A 26110-nucleotide genomic window follows, 5' to 3' on the forward strand; every position below is an offset into this window, starting at 1 on the left:
CTCAGAGCAGCAGCCAGCGTTTATCTGTGTGTGCAAAGCATCATGGGAAGATTATTGGACACACATTTCAGTTGACATCTGGATAAAGAACTTGGAATTTGCAAAGATATGCCTGAATAACGGCTGTAATAAAAGCTGAACATGTCGCTGGTCCATGTAGCAGTGTGATACAGGCATCAGGAGACCAGTGGGGGGAGGCATTGTGCAGCACAGCAGAGGGAATCGTCACAGCGCAGCTTTCGTACAAACATAAGTTGTTTATTTCTCACAAAGACTGTACAAAAACATTTTATATAAAAACACTGCGAGATGCATTGCGCCACAGCACCCTTCCGCCCTAACACTGACGTTATAAATTATAGGACTGTACAGTTGCAGTGCAGGCCCCCCACCACCAGATGGAGCAGTGACACTGGCAGGATTCTCTATGTACAAAGCAGCCTGCGCTTGGGACTTTACAGCATATTTATACATATATTTATATAAAATAAAATATATATAGACTATTTCACATATGGACAGCTTAGACTGCAGAGTGTTCAGTTCATCAGTTCATTGTGCTGAAACAAAATCGAGGATCAGGAGGAAAGTTCACGTAGGTGCTCCGAGTAGTCATCGGCTGATGTCTCTCCCCGTTTCCCAGTGTTTCAGAGTGTTCTCGCTCTTCAGCGGGGCAAAGAACGGGTGTTTTAGTGCATCAGACAGTAGAATGCGCTTGGACGGGTCATATTCCAGCATGCCTTTGATGAGCTCAAACAGCTGGCGGTGATCTTCTGAGTCATTTAGCATGTAGCGCTGTAAGGAGAACAAGACCATCACATATGTGTAACAAACGGCAAGTCACGTATGCACACACTGCAGTGTGCAGAATCTAAGGTCTGCACCTATCTTTTTTTTTCCTCTGACCCCCGAGTCAAACTTATGACCTCCTGCTTCGCAGTCAGAGGCAGCACCTCTAGGCTTTCTCAGCAGACCATGGCCTCAATTCACTAAGCTTTAACACTTTATCAAACGTTTGATAATTTACCTCATGGGTAAAATCTAATTTTGAATTCACTAAGGTGTTATAGATTTATTGAACGTTTTATCGATAAAACATTCAATAAATATATAACACCTTAGTGAATTCAAAATTAGATTTTACCCATGAGGTAAATTATCCAACATTTGATAAAGCTTAGTGAATTGAGGCCCATATCTCCTCATTTACTGCCACACAGGACACAATGGCCTGAGATAAAGTAAGCTTCTCAGGAACTGGATATCAAATGCACTCATCCTGCATACCCAACTGACCTACAGAACAGCACATAGCAGCCATCAGTGTGACCAAGTGGGATGTGAAAAAGCTAATATACTATTGATATGTCAATTACTGTATCCATAGTCTATAAGCTACTAACACAAGTATGAGCAGCTCCGGAATCCACACTCCAAACAAGATGGAGCCATTAAACTTGCGGCCACACCAGGAGGATTTATTGATGCCGCCTATAGCTGATGTGCTCCACGTCACATTCCATCTTCATTACTTCCTCCTTCCACCACGGAAAGAGGAAGTATTGGAATAATGTGGAACGTGGAGGAAATAATCAGCTATAAGTGGTGACAAGGACGAGTTAATCCCCCTCCCTGCAAGTTTAAAGGCTGTGTTTTATTTAGAATGCGCATTCCAAACTGCGGAGCTTATAACTGCTAACGTACTGTTCAGAGGACTCCTGCAAGAGTCAGAGGGAACCCAGTAGATTTACTATTTATGGTCATATCACATTATGCAATTTACATAATTATCTTCTGATCACAATTTAGTGCTCTCTCAAGTTGAGACATACAGAGGCTGACGTTTCAACTACTTACTGCAGCAGGTTAAACAATGTTGCACGTGTGGCTGCCTAAGCCTGATACGGCATAGCTTTAATGACTGCGGCTTCCATGCACAAGACGCGATCGAGTGTCCCCATCACAGAACTCGGCTGTTTAAAGACAGGGTTTGCGGGCAATCCGAGGGTGTAGGTGGGTGAACAGGTGCCCGCAAGGGGCAGATGAGGGTCTGATCTGATGGGTAGCAGTGACAGGTGGTGACGGGGTGATTGATGGGAGAACAGATGTAAACAATGCACTTCGGAGGCGATCTGAGTGCAAGTGTTCAGGCGATCTGAGGGTGTGGGTAGGTGATCAGGTGCCCGCAAGGGGCAGGTTAGGGTCTGATCTGATGGGTGGCAGTGACAGGGGGTGACTGAGGTGATCAGTGGGTGATTACAGGGAAGAATAGATGTATACAGTACAAAGGGGGGGGTGACCAGGAGCCCCCCGGGGGCAGTTTAGGACCTAATCGAAAAAATAGCGTTAACAGATAGTGATGGGGTGATTAGAGGGGAGAACAGATGTAAACAATGCACTTGGGAGGTGATCTGAGGGCAGGTTTACGGGCGATCTAAGGGTGCGGGCAGGTGATCAGGTGCCCGCAAGGGGCAGAGAAGGGTCTGATCTGATGGGTAGCAGTGACGGGGTGATTGATAGGTAATCAGTGGGTGATTAGAGGGGTAGAACAGATGTAAATAATGCACTGGGGAGGTGATAGGGGGGGGGGGGGGTCTGAGGGCAAGCTGAAGGTGTGGGTGGGTAACTGGGTGCCCGCAAGGGGCAGGTTAGAGTCTGATCTGATGGGTGGCAGTGACAGGGGGTGACTGACAGGTGATCAGTGGGTGATTACAGAGAAGAATCGATGTATACAGTACACGGGTGGGGGGGGGTGACCAGGCGCCCCCCGGGGGCAGTTTAGGACCTATTAAAAAAATAGCATTGACAGATAGTAGGGTTGCACGATTTCTCGGTTTTAAACCCGAAACCGCGGTTCCTGTGAAGACGATCTGGTGATCGTCTGTATCCGGTTTTAAATGAGCAGGGGCGGGAGAGGCGCGTACAGTGCAGAGCGGCACACAGTTCTAGGTAGGTACGCCGTACGGGACTCGAGGGGCAGATCCAGTGGAAGAAGCAGTGCATATTTATAATGCTTATGAGCCGGGCAGCGGAGGGAGGAGAGTCCAGTCCGGAGCGGCGCTTCACACAGCTTCTCCAATCGCTGGATAGCAATGGGACGGAGGCGGTAGGCGGAGCTGTACGCTCTAGTACAGCTCCGCCTTCCGCTGCCGTCATACCATCGCTATCCAGCGATTGGAGAAGCTGTGTGTGAAGCGCCACTCCGGACTGGACTCTCCTCCCTCCGCTGCCCGGCTTATTAGCATCATAAATATGCACCGCTTCTTCCACTGCATCCGCCCCTCCAGTCCCGTACGGCGTACCTACCTGCCTATACGGGGCGCTCTACCAGCTCTACTGGGGCGCTCTACCAGCTCTACTGGGGCGCTCTACCAGCTCTACTGGGACACTATGCATACTGGGACACCATGCTAGCTATACTGGGACACCATGCTAGCTATACTGGGACACCATGCTAGCTATACTGGGACACCATGCTAGCTATACTGGGACACCATGCTAGCTATACTGGGACACCATGCTAGCTATACTGGGACACCATGCTAGCTATACTGGGACACCATGCTAGCTATACTGGGACACCATGCTAGCTATACTGGGACACCATGCTAGCTATACTGGGGCACCATGCTAGCCATACTGGGGCACCATGCTAGCCATACTGGGGCACCATGCTAGCCATACTGGGGCACCATGCTAGCCATACTGGGGCACCATGCTAGCCATACTGGGGCAACTATACTAGCCATACTGGGGCCACTATGCTAGCCATACTGGGGCCACTATGCTAGCTATGCTGCCACACCCAAGCCCCCTCCCCCCCAAAACCCGATGTGCACGGCACTGTACACTACACTATATACCAGTGACGCAATTACCGGCTAAACGCGCCCATCGGCAGTACCGCCGATGGCGTATTGCGGTCGTTCCGGCCCACACTTTGCCGCTGCCCATGGGCTGAAGGCAGTCGGCAAGTGGTTAAAAGCGCTAACGTAATGAAACCCTTTGGGCTCGTTCTTACTTGAGCGATTTGCACTAATCGCTGCAAATCGCCCAAAACGCGTCACCTGCAACATTTTCAGGCGATAGTGTTGCAATGCTATAGAAGCGCTACCGCCGCAGTGTTCAGTAATTTTTCCACGTGAAATCGTGGGGAAAAAAAAAAAAAAAAAAAAACCTCTTCTGCAAAACAAGTGTGAATGGATCCTAAAGCCAGTAAAATTAAAGCTATTTACTATTCCTCTTCTGCCATATCAGCTAAGATGAATTGCCGCATTTCCGCGGCAAAACAAGGTCTGTACCACCCGAACTCCCGGGGCAAAAATCCACGACTTTCAAAGTTGCAGATTTCGCTACCTGGGGAGGCAGAGCTTTGGGCTGTAGCTCTGCCTCCAGTACAGTCAATCAGTGCTGATCGGCGCCTCTGCCCGCCCCTATCAGTCTCTTTTCACCGAGAGGGGCGGCGATCAGGGCTGATTGACTAAACTGGAGGCAGACCTACAGCGAAAAGCTCTGCCTCCTCCAGGAAGTAACGGGGGATTTTTGCCCCGGTGATTTCGGGCGGCTTAAATGAGTTTTCCGGGCTCAATAAAGAAAATAAACGTTACTTACCTGGGGCTTCCTCCAGCCCTAAGCTCCCAGGACCTCCCTCGCCGCACCTCTGCGCGGAGCCGTTCGCCGCAGCTCCGTCCCGGTCCCTGGCGATGACGTCACTCCAGGTCGTTCTGTACTGCGCCTGCGCGAGCGGCGCTGTTAATCACCGCCACGTGGGCCGGAGAGGACTGCGCAGGTGGTAGTAGTTCTGCGCCTGCGCAGTCCGCTCCGGCCCACGTGGCGGTAATTGACAGTGCCGCTCGTGCAGGCGCAGTACAGAACGACCTGGAGGTCGCTCTGACGCCATCGCCGGGGACCGGGACGGAGCTGCGGCGAACGGCTGACTGCAGAGGTGCGGCGAGGGAGGTCCTGGGAGCTTGAGACTGAAGGAAGCCCCCGGTAAGTAGCGTTTATGTTCTTTATTGAGCCCGGATAACTCCTTTAAGACTTAGTTATGCCGCGATTCATCCTACCTGATATGGCAGAAGAGGAATGGTAAATAAAAAGCCTTATTTTTACTGGCTTCAGTCTCTTTAAAAAGGAAATAAAATATGACTGCCTCCATATCACTCTCAGATTCCTATTAAGTGGAGGATAATTAGCAATGGTGCAAAGGCTTCAGCAGGGTGTTATTTTGTCACATTCACACGAAGACTCGGTTCACACTAAAATGCAAAAACTGGCACTTTTGCCAGATCGCACTGGAACGCAAAAGACAGTTGAATAGATATTTTTAATTAATAGGATCCAGTCACATTTGTTCTGCAACGGCTCCCATACAAACTCCCAATCTGAGCAATAATTCCCGACAACCAGGGCTGTGGAGTCGGAGTCGAGTAGTCGGAGTAATTTTTGGCAGGGCTGTGGATTCGGTACAAAAATAATAATAATAAAAAAAATAAAATATATATATATATATATATATAGATAGATAGATAGATAGATAGATATATTCCGACTCAGTTTATGAAACCACCTACTCCAACTCCGGGAGCCCAAAATTGCCCCGACTCCTCAGCCCTGATTTTTGGGTACCCAGAGTTGGGAGAAAATGCACCGACTCCTAATGAATTTAAACTGTCATTAAAATAGAAAATATAATAAAATGTTCTACTTCTCAGATAGGCATACATTTATACATACAGTAATAGCTGTGCTTAGTCCACAAACATGAAATAAACCAATAAAAAAATAGTTACTTGTGGTGCTTCAATAAAGCAGTCCCCGTATTTTTAAATTCAGCGTGTAGCCGCGTCACTAATAGAGATGGTCAATTAGATGGAAATAATTCCATGTTGATGCTGGTTTATGCAAATGTATTCCCCCCCTTTTGCTCATGAAATTAAATAATTTTATATGTTAAAATTTGGTTTGGTGACTACAAATTAAAGGGTACCTGAGACTGATTAAACTTTTTTTATACATCCCTGGGGCTTCCTCCAGCCCCCTTCAGGCTAATCCAGTTGCCATCGTCCTCCGCCACCTGGATCTTCTGCTCCAGGTAATTCAGCAAGTCAACGCAGTCCGGTCGCATGCCGCTCCCACAGCAAGGAACATTCTGCACCTGCGCAATAGTGCTGTGCAGGTGTAGTACGCTCCCGGCGGTGGAGTGTGTGCATGCGCACTACCACTGACTGGCTCAAGTACCTGGCCCCATAGCAGAAGATCCAGGTGGCGGAGGAGGAAAGCGAGGGACTGATTAGGCTGGAGTAAGCCCCAGGTATGTATAAGACTTTAATTTCATCTGTCTCAGGTTTACCTTGTTACACAGTAGTACTATACTCTACGTATGCTCTCCCCACAGAGCTGCAGGGAATCCACTGAGAATGCTGTGCACATTTAACACAAAGGTGTTGTCTATCACCCATAAACCTTGTTCAGGTTGTGCATGAAGAATGTGTAATAGAGGAAGAATCTCCTCATTCCCCTGCAGAGTACCTGCACATCACTCTTACATGTACCCACAGTTACATTGCCTAGGGCCTGATAGATGTTCTTTGTTCCTGTCTTCTACAAGTCCTCTTACCAAAGACTAGTTTTAGTCTATGACAAAGTATTAGAGGCAGAAGATCAGCCGGCTAGCCAGGTAACTGGTATTGTTTAAAAGTGAATAAATATGGCAGCCTCCATATCCTTCTCACTTCAGTTGTATTTTAAAATTCCTAAGTGTTGGCAGTTAAGATGCATTTTATGTTACATACTTTCAATCAACAAAAATTGTAATATGCAAATTAAAGGAGTCGGAGGAATCCTAATCTGAGTCGTCGGAGTGGGTGGATTTTTGTACCGACTCCACAGCCCTGCTGTCAACAGATAACAAGTCTCTGCAAGAAGGCTGAGGTGTAACCAAATCTGCTCCAGACTTGAAAGGAACATACAAGCACATAGGAGCGGATCTCGCACCGTCCACTCCAGATGGGCCCGATTGTGATCTGGCTCAATTTGAACCGATCCTAAAGATGAAGGCTGTAACCCTCAGTGCTACATTGTATACACAATGCTGGGAATGTGCACTGCCTGTATGCTAATGTACAAGTGCTCTCCTCACCCGCAAAGACTTGCAGTTCTCCCGCACGTAGCGCCCGGCTGATGATGCATCCTCCCAGTCCAGGCGGCCATGGTAGAAATATTTTTGCTTCCTAAAAGTAATAAAGAGTCAGAGGTAAGCCAAGTTTAATGCACACAGGACTACAGGACCAGCAGGCTCATCACACTGCGTACCTCGTCTTCTGGGTCATCTTGGCAGGGATGGGGCCCAGTATCCTCTCCATCATAGCCAGGTGCTCCCTGTTGTCATGTGTCTGTTGACAAATTTTTAGTTTTTATCAAAACCAATGTTTATCAATTAAAAAATAAACTAAACAGATACTTACCCATGGAGAGTGAAGGCTCTGGGGTCCTTTAGAGCCTTCCCATTCCTCTCACAACCCCTGCGTTCCACTCTGCCACCACGGGAGGCTTCAGGAGCACTCGGCTCTGGAAGCCTCCCACAGCAGTATTCGATCGGTCGAATGCTGCTTACTAGGAGCCAGCGCTGGATCGAGGGACCAGGAGAAAAGGCTCTATAGGACCCAGTGCCTTCCATCTTCATAAGTATCTTTTTGACATTCACTTAAATGAACAGCTATTGCAAAAAAATAAAATAAAAATTGTAAGCATTTAAAATGCATGTATATAAAATACACTACGGTAATTTTATTTTCTCCTTGGACGCTGCCATTCAGATTGTAAAAATCTTATGAGTTTTGGACTGGTCCATCTCCTCATGGGGATTCTCAGGGTTTACTTACTGAATGGCAGTCAAACTGTCAAAATAGCGAGCAAGCAATTAGGGAGGGTGGCCCGGCATATTTTAATAGGTCCTTTCCAGGTAGCCCCTATGTAAAAAATGAAATACTGAGAATCTCCCCGTGAAGAGATGGAATAGTCCAAGAACTTGTCTGATTTTTATTGCCTACTGTAAGCGATGTTAGGAAAATATTCACTTTGCATTCTGAGATATATACCTCTTATGTGTACGGATTTTATATTTACAGTTTTTCATGACGGCATTCCTGTAAACCCGGCCAGACAGGCATTACTGCCAGAAGATAACTATGCTTACCTGGAAGAGTGTGAAGCCCACATAATACTCAAAAATAATACAGCCAATACTCCAGACGTCACAGGGCTGGCTCCATCCGAGCTCTGAGGAAAGACAGGCATTTTTTTTGCATGTATGCACAAGCAGATCACACACACGTGCACATCAGGTGGTGCACCATGCTGTACACATACACATCAGGTGGTACACATCAGGCGGTGCACCATGCTATACACATCAGGTGGGGGCACACATCAGGTGGTGCACCATGCTGTACACATACACATCAGGTGGTGCACTCACCCAGAATGACCTCTGGCGCTCGGTAATGTCTGGTGGACACAATGGTGCTGTGGTGCTCACTGTCGAACGTAGCGCTGCCAAAATCCACCACTCTGATGTCAGTGCTCTTCACATACCTCTCATCTCTCTTCTAGCGGGAAAAACAAATTAGTACAAACATTCCAGGGCGTCACCATTTATAGACAGAGTAAGCAACCTCATATCCCAGACCAAGACACAAGCTGATTCCCCCCCCCCCCCCCTCCCCACCAATACTCTTAAATAGAGGGAATCCAAGTACACCCTGGAGGCCTGTTAATAATTCCTCTTCGGTTGCACTGAACAAGGTTTTCCTCGCTGCAGGTATGATGGCTTTTGTTTATATCCCTCCCTGCACAACCATTTTACTCATATGTGAACTCTTATCTCAGGCCGATGTGGAAGGACAAGAAGTGAATAGATTGCAGAAAGGATCAATTCGGACTTCATGTGCACATCTCAAACATGCAGACGACCCAGGGGAGGCTGGACATTTATCCCATCAGTCTAGAGGCCCGTTAATTTACCAGATTTAAGTCCTCTTGGGTTAGGGAAGACTTGCATGTTGGAAACTTTCTGCTCATTACTAGTAAACCAATGGCATCACAAGACCAGGAACAGGGGAAGAACCAGAGTGGGGGAAGCTGTCAGACCAACAGCTACAACAGAACTGGTGTATGAACTAAAATTATAAAGCCAGGGGATGGGGGTATCTCACATGTCTTCATGCAGTGGTTTCAAGGCACAGACTGTCCAGGCTAAGGCCTTCTAGTGTCCCAGGTGGAGAACTGCACCCTATTTAATCAACGTGGAACTGAACTCTTGCAAGAGAGGTGAGGTCCACCTTAATGCAATTCTGGTTTAGCCACTGTTTTAGTTTTCTAGTGCAGTGTTCTCCCCAGGCTCTTTTAGCCAGGTGCTCCACCCGGCTAGTTTTTGTGAGCACCCGGGCTGTTATCAGCTCACCCCCTCCTATTCTGTAAGCAGAGTTGTGCACAGACAGAAGCACCGGCCCTGCATTCTCTCATATTGCCCCACCCGGCTACTTTTTTTAACCACCCAGCTACTTTTTCATGCCACCCAGCTGGAAAAAATTTTTTTTCTGGGGAGAACACTGTAGTGTCCCAATAAATGTATTCCATCTCTTGTACTGTTAACCATGGTTAGTTTACATAGTGTGGCACACCTTTCCACCCTAGAAAAGTAAGTTAGGTAGGTGTAAGTAAGGTACCTAACTACCTAACCACTCTAGGTATCAAGAGTGCTTGGGGTCTCAAACAAGGGACAAAAACAGGCCTGTAATCAAACATACAACTATACTACTGATCAAAAGCAACCCAGGGTAGATTCAGCAGTTATGGGATGAGAATTTCCATATGAGATCCATTGTTATAAACTTTGTATTAATTTAATAAAAAAAAAAAAAAAACCACCAGCAAGCAAAAATATATAAGTAAGAGGTAGTAGTACATGAACAAGAAGAGTTGCCCGAGGTTATGTGGGCAAAAATGTATAACTATGAAGAGCATTTTATGCAAATATACAGAAATCTAGACAGAATGAAAAGCTACAAACGTATGGACACCACCACATAATTCAGCAATCAGACGTACCTATGAATATATTACAGATCCTGCTGGGCACTCACCTTCTCTACATTGTACGTCAAGTCAAAGTCCGAATTAACAAACAGTATATTTTCTGGCTTGAGATCAGTGTGAGTCAGTTTGTTATCATGAAGAACTGAAACAAATATGAGACGATTAAAGAACAAAACAAAAACAAAGACGGTGCACACAACATCGTTATACTGCGTCCAATGTTGGTCCTTACATTTCACCGCCTGGCACACTTGCAGGGCCATGTGCCGAACCTGGTGGATGGGGTATGGCAGGTAGTTGTTCTCTTTCAGGAAGTCAAAGGTGCTGAGACCCAGGAGCTCAAAGGAGATGCACATGTGACCGTGGTAGTCAAACCAGTCAAACATGCGTACGCACAAGCTGCAAACAGAGGAGAGACACCAGTTTTGTCTACTCGGGAGGAGCAACATCAGCAAGACTCACAGTAGCGGAGGAGCAAAGCAGGTGTGAGGAGGGCAACAATGGTGAAAGGACAGTCACAGTTGGCACAAAGCAGAAAGGCTGGGAGGACAGGCACTCTAGGCATATGGGAAGAGTTGATTGAAGAGTAAATGCAGGAGGCTATGGATAACCCTCTTGATGGTCACATAGGGAAAGTCACACACTGGCCAAGTTGTGACCACATTACCAACAAAGATCAGGATAGTTAAAGCCATGGTCTCCCCACTAGTAACATATGGCTGTAGAAGTCAGACTATAAATAAAATAAAATTGGGGGATTGGAAAAAAGTTATTTAGAGTTCCCTGGACTGCTCTAAATATTTAGAGCTGTTTCCGCTACTGCAGAACACCAAGCATTTCCCCACATCCGAGCTGGATGGTGAAACGCTGCCTATTCAAATCAATAGGCTTGCCATCAGAATCGCATGCCTCTGCGATATGCAGCACGCATCCGAATCCCTAGAGCCGTGCATGCACAGCTATAGCGATTTGGCTGCAGCTCAATAGCACGAGTACAGTGTCCGATTCGGAAACCCGAGGGGGCACCTCAGTGGAAATAGGCCCTTTAAGTCATTGGGAAACAAAAAATAATGAAGCAGATACTTGCCCAAGGAGAGGGAAGGCTCTGGGTCCTATAAGTAGTGTTCCCCATCCCGGTCCTCAAGGCCCACCATCAGTGCATGTTTTGTGGAAATCTACACAGGTAGTTAATCAGCTCTGCTGAGACACTAATTATCTGTGTTCGTGGTTTTCTGCAAAACATGTACTGTTGGCGGGCCTTGAGGATAGGGCTGGGAAGCTCTGCTATAGAGCCTTCCTGCTCCTCTCCTGGTCCCGCACTGGCTCCGCCATAGCAGTATTCGACCAATTTGGTCCAATACTGCTGTCTCTGTCACCGAAGGGAGGCTTCTTAAGTTTTTGGGAGCCCATGTGCTCCCGAAGATGTCCCATACTGTGCATGCGCAGCATGGAGCCCATCTTTAGGACTGAAGACTTCTAAAGTCCTTCGCGGTGGGGGCTTTAAACGGAGGAGCTGCCGCTGCAACAAGGGGACAGAGAGAGGAACGGGAAGACTATAGGAGCCAGAGCCTTCCCTCTCAGGCGAGTATCAAGCTGATTTTATTATTTTTTAATATTTTTTTTTTTTTTTTTTTTACAAATTACCATTTTCTTTAAAGAGTCTGAAGCGTTATTAAAAATCACTTTTCACCTAAAACGCCGCTCTCCCGAGGGGCCTTTACCCCCCCAAATCCCCTCTGAAGTGTCCGGGGATCGCTTCCGTGTGAGGCAATGGCCGCAACCCTGCCACTCAGCACGTCTGCGCTGATCGCCGCCTCTCCCCTGCCCCTCTCAGTCTTCCTTCACAGAGCGGGGCGGAGATTCGCAGCTGATAGACGCGCTGAGAGGCAGGGCTGCGGCCATTAGCCCTGCCTCCATGAGCAGCAAAATCTACGACCAAGTTGGTCGTGGATTTTGCCTGGGCGATTTGGGGGCTAAAGACCCCTCGTTCAGCCGCAGGCTAATGAATGAGAGGTGAACATTGGTCGAATGCATAAAGAGAAAACGACTGAAGGCTGAAGTGGTTAAAGAGACTCTGAAGCGTTATTAAAAACCGATTTGTACCCTACATTCATCATGGGCATGCTTGCCCCTGCTAAAACGCCGATATCCAGCGGCTGAACGAGGGGTCTTTAGCCCCCAAATCCCCCAGGCAAAATCCACGACCAAATACAATATGTGGGTTTTAATTATGGAGGCATGTATAATTTTAAAACTATAATGGCTGAAAACTGAGAAAGTAACTTTATCACTACTTCTCACGATGAACTGATCTATAGCTTGTGTTTTCCGTCACCAATTAGGCTTTCTTTGGGTGGTACAGAAGAGGAAGAAAAAAAAAAATTCTCAGTTTTCAGCCATTATAGTTTTAAAATTATACATGCCTCCATAATTGAAACCCACGTATTGTATTTGCCTAATAGTCCAGGGTATTACACCGTTTAAATTATGTCCCTATCACAATGTATGGCAACAATATTTTATTTGGAAATAAAAAACTGCATTTTTTTCCAGTTTGCATCCATCACTAATTACAAGCTTATAATAAATAAATAAAAAAAAAAAAAGATATATTTCATCTTTACATGAATATTTAAAAAAAAGTTGAAACGCTTAGGTAAATATTTACGTGTTTTTTTTATTAAACATTTTATTTGGGTATTTTTGGGAGGGTGGGATGTAAATAGTATTTTTTTTTTTTATGTAAATGCGTTTTATTTTTTTACATGTGGATGTAGTTTTACTTTTTTACCTTGAGTTACTCTAAGCATGACCTACGCTTAGAGGGAGGTAAGAGGCTGAAAAAGCGAGGGTTCTGAGAGAAGCAGTCGCCTTTTTTGCCCGGGGAAAGGAATTCATGATCGGGCACCATGTCCCGATTCATTGATCCCTGGGCTAACGATCCGCAGCTAGGCATGCGTTCGACCGCGGGAGCACACATGGCCCAGAAGGCTTAAAATGGTTAAATAAAGCCAAACTGTTCACTAGAAGGACTGATAATACTATCAAAACTCAGATTTTGGTCACAGAATTAGAAGTCCGGATTCTTTTTAGAAATCCTTAATGCTTGGAAAAAAATGGAGGGCAAAAGAGGAAGGCTGGGGCTAAAATATGTGAAGCTATAAACAGGACTTGCAACAGCTGAAAGAAGCAGTGATTGACAAAGCTAGCATGCAAAAATTACATAGAGATTACTAAAGAAAAGGGGGGGAGGGGTGTATGTGCATTGGATGGAGGGAAAAAATAATTGACTCCTGCTGGGCACATGGAGAAATTAAAATCACATTGGGCACATAAAAAAAAACACAAAAAAAAAAAAACCATGAACACACACACACACACACACACACACACACACACACACACACACTGAAGCCACTCACTATTTGTTCTCTGGGTCCTTCTCGATTATCTTCTCCAGCACATTGATCTCCAGTCGTGCTGCTTCTTTATATTTCTCTACATTTTTTATGATTTTTAGAGCCACTCTGTTGCCTCCCCTGCAGCGAGACATACGAGAGGGAAATGATTACACAGGCGCTGACACAAATATCCCAGATGGCAGCCCTGAGGGGATGTATTGTTGTGTGACAGCGACAGAGCTGACAATTACACAAGCCTCAATTATCGGAGAGGGCGGCACGTTTCCTGAACAGCTATGAGATAAGATCCCACTGGGTGGCCAAAAACAAGCCTAGTACTACACAGGAAGGAATTCTCCAGTGCTGTACCTTTCATTGTTATGCAATACGGAGAATCAGGGAAACGAACGCTCCGTACAACCTGCCCTGGAGGATATACTCCACTATACCCAGTAGGTGGATAGTGTAATGGCTAAGGCCTCTAATGCTGGGGATACACGGTACGTTTCTGTACCGTGTATCTACCAGATGATAATACTCAGCTGGCCTGATCAAGCCGCTCGACTCCCGCCCGCTCGATCCCCAGGGAATCACATCACTCTGGTATGACCCATCCCAAATCCCCCCCCCCCCCCCCCCCCGTAACTTGCCAAACTGTTTCAAGCAAGGGTCTAGTATAAAGTGCAGTAGAGCATTGAAGTGTATCCACGGCAATACTGTTCACATGTTTTGTACTGACGTGTATAACCGTCAATACCGCGAGGGAGGTTAAAAGCGCTCAGAAGCGCACCAGCCCTGACACAGGAGACCTGGGTTCAAACATCGTCTCCTCCTGGTTCAGTAAGAAAGCACCTATTCAGTAAGGAGTCATTGGGCAAAACTCCCTAACATTGCTACTGTCTATAGAGTGCATGCTAGTGGCTGCAGCTCTGGCGCTTTGAGTCCACCAGGAGAAAAGGGCTATACAAATACTGGAATTACTACAAGTATAGAGCTCTAGGTCTGACTTGTTAAAGTAAATCATGGAGGCAACTTAGAAATTTAGTTCTGACCCGAATACGACTTTTAGTCCTTTAAAATGCAGGTTCTATTGTGACAATTTGCACTACTAAAGAGGAAGGTTCGGTGGAAACAAAAAAATACCAAGGATGTACTATCTCCTTCACAAACTCACCTTCTGTGGTCTAAACACTGCACAACACGGCCAAAGGTGCCCTCGCCCAGTGTGCTGACAATCTCATCTGTGAGAAGAAGCAGAGACAGGAAGGGTGAGTCAGGAAATCAGGAATGTGGCAACCAGACCCAGTGAAAAAGCCTGCCGAAAAGTCAAAACAGTAAGTCAGGCTGGGCTTGAGCCACAATCATTTACTCTAACTTCCTGCCCTCCAACTAGCATTACAAGAGCTCTAGATTATGGATATAGTGGCTTTATAACAACAGTAATAATAAAAGGGGAGGAGGAAGAGGAGGAGGAGGAAGGGGGCTTCTCTGCATTAATAAAATCAAATGAACACAAAATAAAAAACAAAAGACAGACAGGTCTGCAGCGTCTCTGGGGAGGGGGATATCTTAGGACTAGAGATCTAAATTATGTTACGATTTGGCTGTACATCTTTCTTGTAGCCAGTCGCCGTTGCGATAGATCAGGTGACCCTCCACGTCGTCTTCCACACTCTTGGCCTGCCTGCTGCTCTGGCGACTCCTCTGTTGGGTCGGGCCCGTCATTCCCGGCAAAACACCACCATTCACCAGCCAATCAGATTTTCAAACCAGCGGCACAAAGGTTGGTTGGTTTGGAAATTCACAGTGTAGTTTGAGGTAGGAGGGTGTGCAGTAGATTCCCAGCCAATTCATACGGCACATAGGAATATATAACGATAGGGATATTGCAAGGGAACAGGTCAAGATACAAATACACTAACTCAGAAATAAAATTAAATAAAAATAAAAAAATAAAAAATAAAAGAAAAACCAAAACATTCTGCTTATTTTTTTCGTTTCATCTTTTGCAAAAGCAGGAAAAAAAAAAACAGGAGCGAAAATAAAAAAAAATGCTGAATGAGTCTTCCTGGCGGCAATATACCCGACTGCCCCCCCTAAACCTGCCCTTCCATCACCCCATATACATTGGTTACATCTACAGTGAGGGCGCTTCTTGGTTTCTATTGGATATGCATATGGATTTAACCACCGCAAGCTTGGGGACTCTGGAAATTTGCCTCTGAAGATTTTTACATCATGCCAACAATGCTACAAAAAAAACCAGATGCAGGATAACAGCAAAGCAGTCTTCATAAAAACAACTTTCTTCATCACTAACTCTTAAACAGGTACGATCTTGTCTATTATTAATGTGCGCACAGCGTGATGTCACTGCCGCCCCAGAGGACAGGTCCTCTTGCATCTCGGGGGCCACCTTGACATGTCGCAGGCTACACATGACCCAGGCACGTAAAGAATGAGGACTCCCGAGTATACACAAGCCAGGCTAGAGACACAGATGACTAGAGGCATGTAAGACTATGGGGTAGGGGGGAGAGATGGGATTACAGCTTCTAACATGCGCCCTCAGCAATAGGAAGTGAAGACAGGGGAGGCAGATGGACACCTGTACTGTTAATGGTTATCTATGGTTCTCATCTCTAATCCCAGCAATATAAATCATATGCAACAGACAGTATGGGGGTGAACTTACCAATACTTGCCCTACGAGAAAAGAAAAAAAAGGGGGGAGCAGAAATAGATCAGCTCCGTGAGATACTCACCGAGGACGATCGGCTATAAGACCTTGTTCTATGCTTCCTGCGCTTCTGCTTGCGCCGGCTACTCTTGCAGCTCTGGTAGCTGTCCTCCCGGGAGCGCCGGTAGTCGTATGAGTGGCGGTACTCAGAGTCATAGTACACGTCTCGTTCCCGGTCACGTTCCCGGCTGTAATCGTTCCTTCGGTAGTTGTCGCAATACCTCCGGTCGTACGCTCGTCTGTCAGAGGATCGAGCCTCGTAACTGAGGAATTGAAATATCCAACAGGAGCAGTGCTTATTTAAGGGGTCATTTAACTTTAGAGCAAAAAAATTAACAAAAATGTAAAAAGCGATACTGAAGCAAACAAAAATATATAAAGTCAGATACTCACCTATGGAGAAGAAAGGGCTAGGGGATCTCAGAGCCTTCCTGGTCCTCATCCCAAAGTCCCCGCCCCCACCCCAGATCAAATGTGCCACCTCCAGGAGCCCTCAGGAAGCACTTGTGTCCCTGAGTGCTTCCAAAGACCAGCAGCTCCTTAATGCGCAATTACAGAGCCACCCAACTTCGGAAGCACTCAGACACAAGTGCTTCCAAAGCCTTCCGAGGATCCTCAAAGACTTATCCAACCAGTTGGTCATGTACCTGCAACGGTCGGACAGTGGAGGAACGAGGACAAAAAAAAACAAAAAACAAAAAACAAAAAAAAACACACACAGGACAGCTCTATAAGATCCTGAGCCTTCCCTCTGCATAGGGAAGTACCTGTTTTTTTTGTTGGCTTCCGTATCACTTTAATACAAGCCAATTTTGCAACTTCAGATTAGCACACAAGCCAGATCCCTCACCTCCGCGACCTTTCATGGTAGCTGTCGCCATGTCTGTGACGTCTGTCCCGGCCCCTCTCACTGCTGCTGCTTCTCGTCCGGCTTCGTCTCCGTCTGTGCTTCCGGCTTCTGTAACGCTCGTGGTAGCTTCCTCGGCTGCCTCGCTCCGAAGACCGGTATCGTCTGGAGTGTGGCATCTGGTAAAGGGGGAACACTCAGTTCACAGCTGACCCTCACAATACCTGAGACAGGAGCTCTCGAAAGTCTATCCCAACATTTATATAGCCCCAGCATCTACTGAGACAGATGTTAAAAACTCTGAGTTGATACAAATCTATGCATTTTGGAAACTGATCAATTAAGTGGAGACGAACAATTAAAAGGGAGTCTGAAGCAAAAATAAAATCCAGAAAGGAGAGGGAAAACTCTGGGTCCCATGCTGCAGTGTTTCCCAACCCTGTCCTCAAAGCCCACCAACACTGCATGTTTTGTGGAAATCCACAGAAGTAGTGAATCAGCTCTGCTGTGACACTAATTGTCTCAACTTGCATGTTTGTGGTTTCCTGCAAAACATGCACTGTTGGTGGGCCTCGAGGACAGGGTTGGGGAACTGTGCTATAGAGCCTTCCCATTCCTCTCGTTCCAGCGCTGGCTTCACCATTTTAGCAGGGCTGTGGAGGCAGAGCAATTTTAGGTACCTGGAGTTGGTGGTTTCATTAACTGAGGAGTGGGATGGATTGGGTTTTGTACCAACTCCACAGCCCTGCATTCAAACCTCCCACTGTGGGAGGCTTCAGGAGCCTGAGTGCTCCCAAAAACCATCTACTCCGTGCTTTCTCATGCAGACACAGTATGGAGCCGCTCCAAACCCTCCCACAGCAGTAGAGAGCAGTCTCGACCCATCGGTTGTAGACGGCTAATGGGGAAGTCAGTGCTGGAATGAGGGGACCAGGAGGGCTCTATGGGACCCAGAGCCTTCCATCGTGACGAAGTAACTATTTTTTCCAATTTAGACTCACTTTAACTGGAAAATTTTCAAGATGAATACATATGCATGAACTTGTTATCATTAGCATCTCACTGACCATCCCTATATAACTTGCTCCAATTCTTTGCTGTCAGTGGAGCTGAAGGCCTCTTTCACAGTGGGATGTTGCATTTGAAGCGACGTTAAAGTCTCACAACGTGCCCCTAATGCAGCGCATGCAGGTTATGAAATTGGACTTTTTTTTTGCATTGTGTTGTGTCTCGGTGCGCAGTTTTCGTTGCATACTCATGCAACGAAAACGGCGCATGCGTTACATAAAAAAAATAAATAAAAAATAACACACACACACACACACACACATTACTGGCATGGGCAACACACAACGCAGCAAATGTATTGCTAAACGCACAGCATGCAGCACTTTCTAAATATTGCTACACGTTACACACAACGCAACGTGTGCACTGTGAATGTCGCACAGACTGCATTGCTGTGCATTAGTCTGCGTTATAAAATTTTCTAACGTGCGACTTTAACGTCGCACTGTGAAAGAGGCCGAATAGTAGAAAATTTCGTGCTGGCTCCAGGATTGGACAGTCAGGCTCCACATTAATTTCTCTATCCTTGCCAACATACTAGCTAAACAAAAATTTATTCAGAGAAACCCTTCCACAAACATCAGAACAAACGGTGTATTAGAGGCAATTTCATCATGGCCTCAGCTGACCTTAAGAGAAAATATGCTGATGTGTGTGAAAATGACAAGGAGCAGGTTGGTTACATGAGTGCGTGAACAGATTTTGGCACACGCCCCCTCACAGACAGAGCAGCATTCTAACCAGGATACAGTATAGGAACTTGTACACAGCTCTATGCAAATATCTCAACTACCAGCACATACACCTACAGTGTTCTCCCCAGGCTCTTTTAGCCGGGTGCTCCACCCGGCTAGATTTGGTGACCACCCGGCTGTCATCTGCTCACCTCCTCCTATGCTGTAAGCAGAGTTGCCCTGCATTTTCATCTCGACCCACCCGGCTACTTTTTCATGCCACCCGGCTACTATTTCATGCCACCCGGCTACTATTTCATGCCACCCGGCTGGAAAAAAAATTCTGGGGAGAACACTAACCTAGTGTTCTCCTCAGAATTTTTTTTCCAGCGGAGTGGCATGAAAAAGTAGCCGGGTGGGGCGAGGATGAGAGAATGCAGGGCCGGTGCTTCAGTGCGCAACTCTGCTTACAGCATAGGAGGAGGTGAGCCGATGACAGCCGGGTGCTCACCAAAACTAATACAGCCTGGGGAGATTACTGACCTTTCCTGTCTGAACAGTAATAGGCTGCATCAACTGATCTTATACATCTACAAGCAGATACACATTGTCACAGAGTGCAAAGGACGACAGTTGACAAAATATTCAGAACAATTTGTAGTTCTTCGCATCAAAAATGACAGCATGTACAACTCCCAGAGACTGCTAGCATGTGCTACCAGTCTATGGTGCATGCGGAAATACGCATGCAAAAAATACAAGGACATATTCTGCAGGCACAAGTGTGGTCTCTCCCTAAGGCCGGTTTTACACTTTTTGCATTGCGACTCCCCTACTGCATCCCAAAGCAAAATACAATATAACCCTGCAGCAGAGTGCGCCAACCGGGTCATATGCATAGCACCACCCCCTGCTTAGTGACGTGCTCCCTGCTGGGCAGGAAGTACATCACTGGGATTCCAGTCAGTCCATGCATGTGCACTGCACTCAGACGTTTACACTATGTGCATCACCCACAGACTTACAATACCCCAAGCAACGTGCGATAAGCATGGTGCTTGTGGTAATGTGCTGCTGCCCTTGCGCCAGTTTGGATACTTTCGGCACACAGCAATAAGTGTGAAAGTCTCGGAAGACTCATTGCTTTCGCTGCCCCATGCGGTAAAATAGGGTAATGCAGGAATTACCTGCAAGTGTAAATGGGCCCTAAAGATTACCATAAATGGGCCGAAAACTGTACACGAATTACTACATCTTCCAAAAAGCATTGCGGCAGCTGGGAACGCTACATCTCCCAGCATGCACTTGACATTGTGGCCACTTCAAACCTCTGCGTATGCCCTCATACAGATGGGGCTACTCCATAGGTAAATCAACGATGCTGTCCCCACAAAGCACACATTTACAAACTTTCCCAGTGTTCTCCCCAGAATGTTTTTCCAGCCGGTTGGCATGAAAAAGTAGCTGGGTGGGGCGAAATGAGAGAATGCAGGGTCGGCACTTCTGCATAAAATTTTGCTTACAGCATCGGAGGAGGTAAGCCGCTGACAGCCGGGTGCTGACCAAAATTAGCCGGGTGGAGCACCCAGCTAAAAGGGCCTGGGGAGAATACTGCTCCCTTGGGGGGATATTTATTTTGAATATCTTGATGTAAGAGGTGCTCAGTTTGGGCCCATTTCCACTAGACGCGATGTGTTGCAATGCGGAAACTGCTCCGCATCGCAAGGAAACTGCAACCAATTCACGTCAATGGAGTAGTTTCATTGACGCGAATTTACCTACGCGATGAGACGCGAGGGAAATTATGGATAGCATGCTGCAGTACGCATCCGATCACCATAGCTGCCGATGGGAAGCTGCATTCGGCTGTCCGGAAGTACCTGCGGAGGAATGCCACGATTGCCTCGCATCCTATTCGCCAGTGGAAACGGGCCCTTTGCTCCAGCTCCTGCCCGGCAACATGTCCCACAACGCAGCTCCGCTGGCAGCCTGTGGACCGGTATCCCTGCCGGTACGGAGCTGAGGTCAGCCCCCTGCGCCAGCGGCGCTGTCAATCACGGCCACATTTTCCACAGACGCAGTATGGCGCGGACGTGGCCTTGATTGACAGAGCTGCTCGCGCAGTACAAAGCCAACCCCGAGGTCGTCCTCAGTACCGGCGGGGATACCGGGCCACAGGCTGCCAGCGGAGATGCGTCGTCGGACATGTTGCTGGGCAGAAGCCAGTGGTAAATAGATCGGGGGAAGCTGATGCAGCATGATGATTCCTTTAAGCTGGGAACAAACCTTTACTACTGGACAGTTTGGCACACACACACACACTTCTGTTCCAATGAAGAGGGAGAAGGAATGAAGTGCGGCAACAGGGCAGTAGTGGTAAGGAGAGAGACCAATAGCATTGGCCAGGGTTTGGCTAAGACCTAGCAGTCTGGGTGTGGTGAAGGATTCGGGGGCAGACACGTCACAGCAGAGGCGGCTCCGTCCGAGTAGCATCTTAGGCGTGCATGAGGCTTTACTGAGGGTGTAAGTACATAAATACAGCGCTGTATTTTATGAGAATGCATTGTGGGAGTTTACGCCGCAAACTTTAAAGCTTCAGTAAAGGAACAGGAAGGGTGAATTGGAGGAGCTGCATGGGAAACATCACACAGCGCTAAATAACCATGAAATTATTGTCCACCTAAGGCTGATGAAGCAGAGTACAGCAATATATTTAACCTCTAGTACCTGCTGCATATTAGTTTTTGTTTGCCGAATTTTTCAGAGAAAAATAAAGGGTTCATTAATTTGTGTCACTCAGGCGGTGGGTATGAGAGGACGAGCCACATGGCAAGGGGGAGAACAATGCTCTTGGCTGAGATGATCCAGCATTCTGACGATGCATTGTGGCAAACCTTACTTCTTATCAATGTTGGACAGTGACAGGGCATTAAAGTAGAACATTATGACATTGTAGGTGGCAAAGCATATTCATTTCAGCATGGGTTGCAGTGGCGTCTGCCACCTGGCAAGCAAATACAAGGCCCCTGACCTTCAGCCTCTCCGCAGCCACCAGTGCCAGGGTCAATGATGGGGCAGGATATTCTCGTCTCGCTGATCAGCAAGGCCAGTATGTTTCAGTCAGCCAGTTGGGGGCAGTCCACTGAATCGAGAACATTGCTGGACACTCTAGGCCTGCAGGCCACTGCTTTTTTGTCATGAGTAACACAGTGCAACAATGTGATGTGAAGTGCAGAAAAACAGGAGTGAAACGTTTTAAACAGGGCTGTGGAGTCGGTACAAAAATCTTCCGACTCCAACTCCTCAGTTTCTGAAACCACGACTCCAACTCCGGGTGCCCAAAATTGCCCCAACTCCGACTCCTTGACTCCAACTCCACAGCCCTGGTTTTAAACTGGGAATTATAAGCAGTGTTCTCCCCAGGCTCTTTTAGCCGGGTGCTCCACCCGGCTAGATTTGGTGACCACCCGGCTGTCATCGGCTCACCTCCTCACCTCCTCCTATGCTGTAAGCGGAGTTGCCCTGCATTTTCATCTCAACCCACCCGGCTACTTTTTCATGCCACCCGGCTACTATTTCATGCCACCCGGCTGGGAAAAAATTCTGGGGAGAACACTGATAAGGTATAGAGAGCAAACACACTCATTCTGTGATGCCTAGGAGGTAGGGACGGCAAGGGAAATATTAATACTTTAGGGGTGATGCATGAAATACAGCAGCTGCCTTCATCTGTTCACTGCCACATTCACACTGAATGAAGCAGTACGAAGCTATTAGGGTTATGACTGCATGTATAGCAGGTGCTGGGGATGGAGATGATCCGCCAGGTGGATCACAAACCTCTGTACACACACCGGATTATCAGCTGAGGTGGTTGTTATCTGCAGCCTCAGCTTAAGGTAGCCATACACTGGTCGATTCGCCATCAGATTCGACCAACAGATAGATACCTCTGATCGAATGGCTGCCTTTACTGCAAACAGATTGTGAATAGATTTCAGCCTGAAACCGATCACAATCTGTGGTGGTGGTGCTGCCGCCCCCCCCATACACTACCTGCTCCGGCCGGCGCGACTCCCTCCGGTCTCCGCAGTCTTCTGCTCCGCTCTTGTCTCCGGATCCAGCACGCTTCTTCCTGCCTGGGGGAAGTTTAAACAGTAGAGCGCCCTCTACTGTTTAAACTTCCTGCCGGGACAGGAAGAAGTGAAGCCTGCTGGATCCGGAGCCCAGCGCGGAGGCGGAGCAGCGGTGACCCGGGGGATACGTGCCGGCGGAGCAGGTAATGTATTGTGTCGGTCACTCAAACGCCGCTAGCGACGCGCTCCCTACCCGCGGGCGATCGGCGGTAATTTCCCGCACGGAGCGATCGACGGGACCGATCTATTTCGGGATGAACTAGATAGAAATTTAGCATTAACGGTTTGACAGCAGATTCGATCCCAGTGATCGAATCTACTGTCGACCGGCGGGGAATCGGCCTAGTGTATGGCCAGCTTTACTTTAGGCAAGCGTGTGTATGAGCCTTTAAAACAAGACAACACAGATAAGAATTTAATGTCACTAAACACTGTCTGCTTCCATGAAAGCAGGAAGTAAACACTGCAGAATTATTGCAGGATTTGTATCAGCTGTAAAAAAAATAAAAAAAAATGTTTTCTTTAAAGGTTATTATGCTGTCGCTTATCTCTTACAGCAGAAAGGAAGTTCTGAGTTCAGGTCCGCTTTAAATTTATGCACGCCAAAACTAAAGATGGCTATATACTTCTCGATTTTTTCCCCATCAATAGCCAGCAGACTGAATATGCTAAAGACCAATGTTACAAACGCATCTATGAACTACATCTCCTGGCACACAGTGCAGAGCGCACACTTACAGGACCCATGATATTCCGCCAAATGGAGAAACCGGCGAATCTCGTATGGGCTGGGGGCAGGAGGAGCAGCACTCTGTAGGTAACCCCAGCACATATTTTGAAGATCCCTTATGGGATAGGTTAATTTTAAGAAACAAATTCTGGTGCTCGGGTCACTTAGAGGCAACTCCCAATCCATCACTACTGCACGAAAGTTGGCCATATACTGGTCGATTTGCCATCAGATAGATCCCTCTCTGATAGAATCTGATATCAGAGGGATCGTATGGCTGCCTTTACTGCAAACAGATTGTGAATCTATCTCAGCATGAAACCGATCACAATCTGGAGCTGGCACTGCCCCCCATACATTACCTGATCCGTCCGGCGCGAGTCCCCTGGTCTCCAGTCTGTTCTCCACTCCGGGCATGCAGCTTCACTGAACTTCCTGCCGGGGGAAGCTTAAACAATAGAGGGCGCTCCACTGTTTAAACTTCCTGTCCGAACAGGAAGAAGTGAAGCCTGCCGGACTCGGAGCCCACCACGGAGAAGAAGCAGCAGCAGTGACTCGCGCTGGCCAAAACAGGTAATGTCTTGCGCCGGTCATTCGAACGACGTCATTGACACTACCGACCCCCAGCGATCGAGCGAAATCTTCCGCACGGACAGAACGGGAACGATCGATTTCAGACGTAAATTGATCGCTCGGTCAGCGTTTGCGCAAAGTTTTCACAGCCGATTCGATCACAGTGATCGAATTGGCTGTATATCGGCGGGAAAATCGGTAAGTGTATGGGCCCCTTAAGTGGATGACATTACATGCAGCAGTTTTGAACTGTTGCAGCCAACTGCTGCTCGGGATATACCAACTGCACTGCATGTGCAGCAACTGACAGGGCAGATCAGCCGATGCATACAGCCTCATTTCAATTACTGCCATTACTACCAATTCCTGATCATCTTCCCACGATACATAAAACTGAACCATTTGTGGCTCAACTTATAGTAAAACAAAAAAAGACATGAGATATATATACACCCACATTTTCATGGTTGAATGAATCCTAGCAGCCAACTGGCACCCAACTTGTGTGTCATTTGTTCTTATGTCTGCCTAGCATAGCCCCTCCACCATCCTCTTCTCATATGGGGTAGTGCAGTTTAACCCACTAACACTTGCAATGTATAATAACTAAATAGTACCCTGTGTAAGTAACACATGATGATAACTATATAATCTTTGTAAGAGGGAAGTTGCTTGCTCCTAAAAAGTAACTTTCAGCTCCAGTCTGTATAAAAACAAATGGTTGGACCTGGGCCTGCCATCCATGGGCAGATTCTAGCCCAGCAATAGATCCATTACAAGAATGATTTTCATTAGGGATCAAACCCACAAACACATACTGGGGGGGGGGGGGGGGGGGAGGCTACGCCTACAAACAATCTGTGTAGATCACCCTGGATATGGGGCTATGCAAACCCCACCCAAGCAAGTTGGGAACAACGTGTGGCCATACTCCATACATGTTTTCTATCACCACAAACCAACATTGCGGTTCTGTATTTAGACCATGATATCAAACAAACATACACTGCAATTTTTGGCCAGTTAAACATTCTCCAAACAAACGTCCAATTGGGCAAGGAAAAAAAAAAAAAAAAAAAAAAAAGTATAGTCCACGGCTGGTTTAAAGGTGTCATTACACAATACAAATCAAATTGCTCAGATAACCACAGAGTATGAAGAAAATCGACATCAAAACAGTCCTATGGACAAGTCAAATACAGATTTTTATTTTTTCTCCACCCTCCCTGAACCTTCCCTTTAAGTCGATTGGGGTGTTAGATTTTAAAATCATATTTGAAAAAGGAAATTACCCGAATTCACCCAATTATGGGAACAATCGATAATTACCTTCCAAGCCAGCAAATCTGATCAATATGATAGAATCAGAGGAAACTATTGTACTGTTAATGGGCAGCTTCCCACTCACACAAGCACACGTAACTCTCACACAAAGACGGTGTCCCCCATGGACCAGATCCCTATCACTGTACACAGCACACACTGCATATAATCCCACCAGCCTCCCCACACACGTGCAGACAGAGCTATGGTCACTATACTGCACAGGTGATAATAGTGAGCGATGCTATCAGGTGGGGGGAGGGGAGCAGCGGCCATTTTGTGATCCACTCTCCGCCATGTTAAGCTGCAGCTGTGAGCACCACGTACAGCGGCCGCGCCCTCCCCGTCTCCCCCGCGCCTCACCCCCCCTCTCCTCCTCCTTCTCACCGTCTTCGCTGCCAGCCCGGTCCGCTTGTCCCACAGAAAGTCCGTGTTTGCGGTGATAGCGGCGGCGGGAGCAGCCAGTCCTCTCCGCTCTGTCTACAAACTCCACCCACTGCGCGCCTCCGCCAGCCGTGCA

At 47.2% G+C, this 26110-nt stretch overlaps 1 protein-coding gene across 3 annotated transcripts; it reads right to left on the bottom strand.

Annotated features, from left to right (window-relative positions):
- Window positions 1–237: 237 nt before the first annotated feature.
- On the bottom strand, window positions 238–26110 carry LOC137543633 (dual specificity protein kinase CLK2-like). 3 transcript variants are annotated; one of them, XM_068264755.1, is made up of 13 exons: window positions 25978–26110; window positions 17090–17265; window positions 16265–16502; window positions 15110–15203; window positions 14674–14740; window positions 13521–13637; window positions 10331–10497; window positions 10146–10240; window positions 8480–8609; window positions 8198–8280; window positions 7315–7394; window positions 7142–7232; window positions 238–795 (listed from the first exon to the last, which is right to left on the bottom strand). In XM_068264755.1, the coding sequence occupies exons 2-13, from the start codon at window positions 17263–17265 to the stop codon at window positions 613–615; spliced, it is 1521 nt and encodes a 506-aa protein (XP_068120856.1). In that variant the 5' UTR covers window positions 25978–26110; the 3' UTR covers window positions 238–612. The 3 variants fall into 3 exon arrangements, with proteins under 3 accessions (XP_068120856.1, XP_068120855.1, XP_068120854.1); XM_068264754.1 differs by lacking the exon at window positions 25978–26110 and adding an exon at window positions 23703–23982 and having other exon boundaries at window positions 8480–8606; XM_068264753.1 differs by lacking the exon at window positions 25978–26110 and adding an exon at window positions 23703–23980.

Source organism: Hyperolius riggenbachi, unplaced genomic scaffold (genome assembly GCF_040937935.1).
Source record: "Hyperolius riggenbachi isolate aHypRig1 unplaced genomic scaffold, aHypRig1.pri scaffold_134, whole genome shotgun sequence".
Lineage (NCBI taxonomy): Eukaryota > Metazoa > Chordata > Amphibia > Anura > Hyperoliidae > Hyperolius > Hyperolius riggenbachi.